General features: G+C 39.5%; 1 protein-coding gene across 1 annotated transcript; it reads left to right on the top strand.

The window, feature by feature from the left end:
- Positions 1–342: 342 nt before the first annotated feature.
- Positions 343–756, top strand: LOC148031610 (cysteine proteinase inhibitor 7-like). The gene has a single exon (XM_087685588.1). The coding sequence runs from the start codon at positions 343–345 to the stop codon at positions 754–756; it is 414 nt and encodes a 137-aa protein (XP_087541714.1).
- The last annotated feature ends 356 nt before the right edge of the window (positions 757–1,112 follow it).

Below are 1,112 nucleotides of genomic sequence, written 5' to 3'. Positions count from 1 at the left end.
TTTTAAAAAAACATACATACATATATATATATCTCACAAATCAAGGCACGGCATCATGCCTTGATTTAGAGAGAGAGAGAGAGAGAGAGAGAGAGAGAGAGAGAGAGAGGCAATGGTGGCAACTCTCTTATTATCATGTCCCCTCGCACTGGTTCTTCTGATCTTGTAATAAGAAGCAACCATGGTGTACCTTATAGGAGTGAAAGATCTAGTCAAGCACTAGAATGACATGGAGTTGGAAGAGCTTACCAAATTTGTTGTAGATGAGCATAACAACAAACAAATTCTAACCTCAAAATTTTTTGGCTCATCAAAGCACTGAGACAAGTTGTTGTAGGGATCATGTATCGGCTACACTTGGAGGTTGGATCTGGAGGCCAGATCAACAAATATGAAGTGAAGGCATGGATAAAGGCCTCCAAAAATGTCAAATCCTTATTGGACTTCAAATGGAGTGTAGATATGGAAACAATAGCCAACTTGGGAATGAAGCTTGGTGGTTTAGATTCCCATGATAATGGAGGGTCAAGGCTAACTTCTATATCCTCTAATGATCCTATTGTCAAGAAAACAACTAAGGAATCTCTAAAGTTATTGCAAAAGAGATCAAACTCTTTCGTTCTGTACAACCTTAAGGATGTTGCCTTTGCTCTTATTCAAAAAATCCGAGATCTCATGAACTTTGACTTGATGCTCAAGGTTGAAAGGGCAACCAAAGAAGAGAATTTCAAAGGAGTTGTTTCACACATTGTTTAAGGTGCATGGACTATGAAAGACATCTACTTGCTGCACTAATGATGTTCATTTTGTTAGTCTTTTTTATTTTATACCAAAAAGATTCCAATAAATATTGATAGTTTATTGCTTAGCTATTTCGTGATTTCATATTTAAGATGCATATATTTTCATCACTTTCATTGTAGTCTTCTTATACATATTGACTATCTATACGCGCGCACGCACGCATGCACACACGCACGCACACACACACACACACACAGTACGCGTGCACGCACACACAGTACGTGCGCACGCACGCACGCGCGCGCGCGCACACACACACACACACACACACACACACACACACACACACACAATGTAATATCATACGA

This window comes from Lygodium microphyllum, chromosome 9, assembly GCF_053477565.2.
Source record: "Lygodium microphyllum isolate KBCC chromosome 9, Lygodium_microphyllum_v1.1.10, whole genome shotgun sequence".
NCBI lineage: Eukaryota > Viridiplantae > Streptophyta > Polypodiopsida > Schizaeales > Lygodiaceae > Lygodium > Lygodium microphyllum.
Note: the sequence above shows the minus strand (reverse complement) of the source record. Positions and strands in the feature narration are given on the sequence as shown.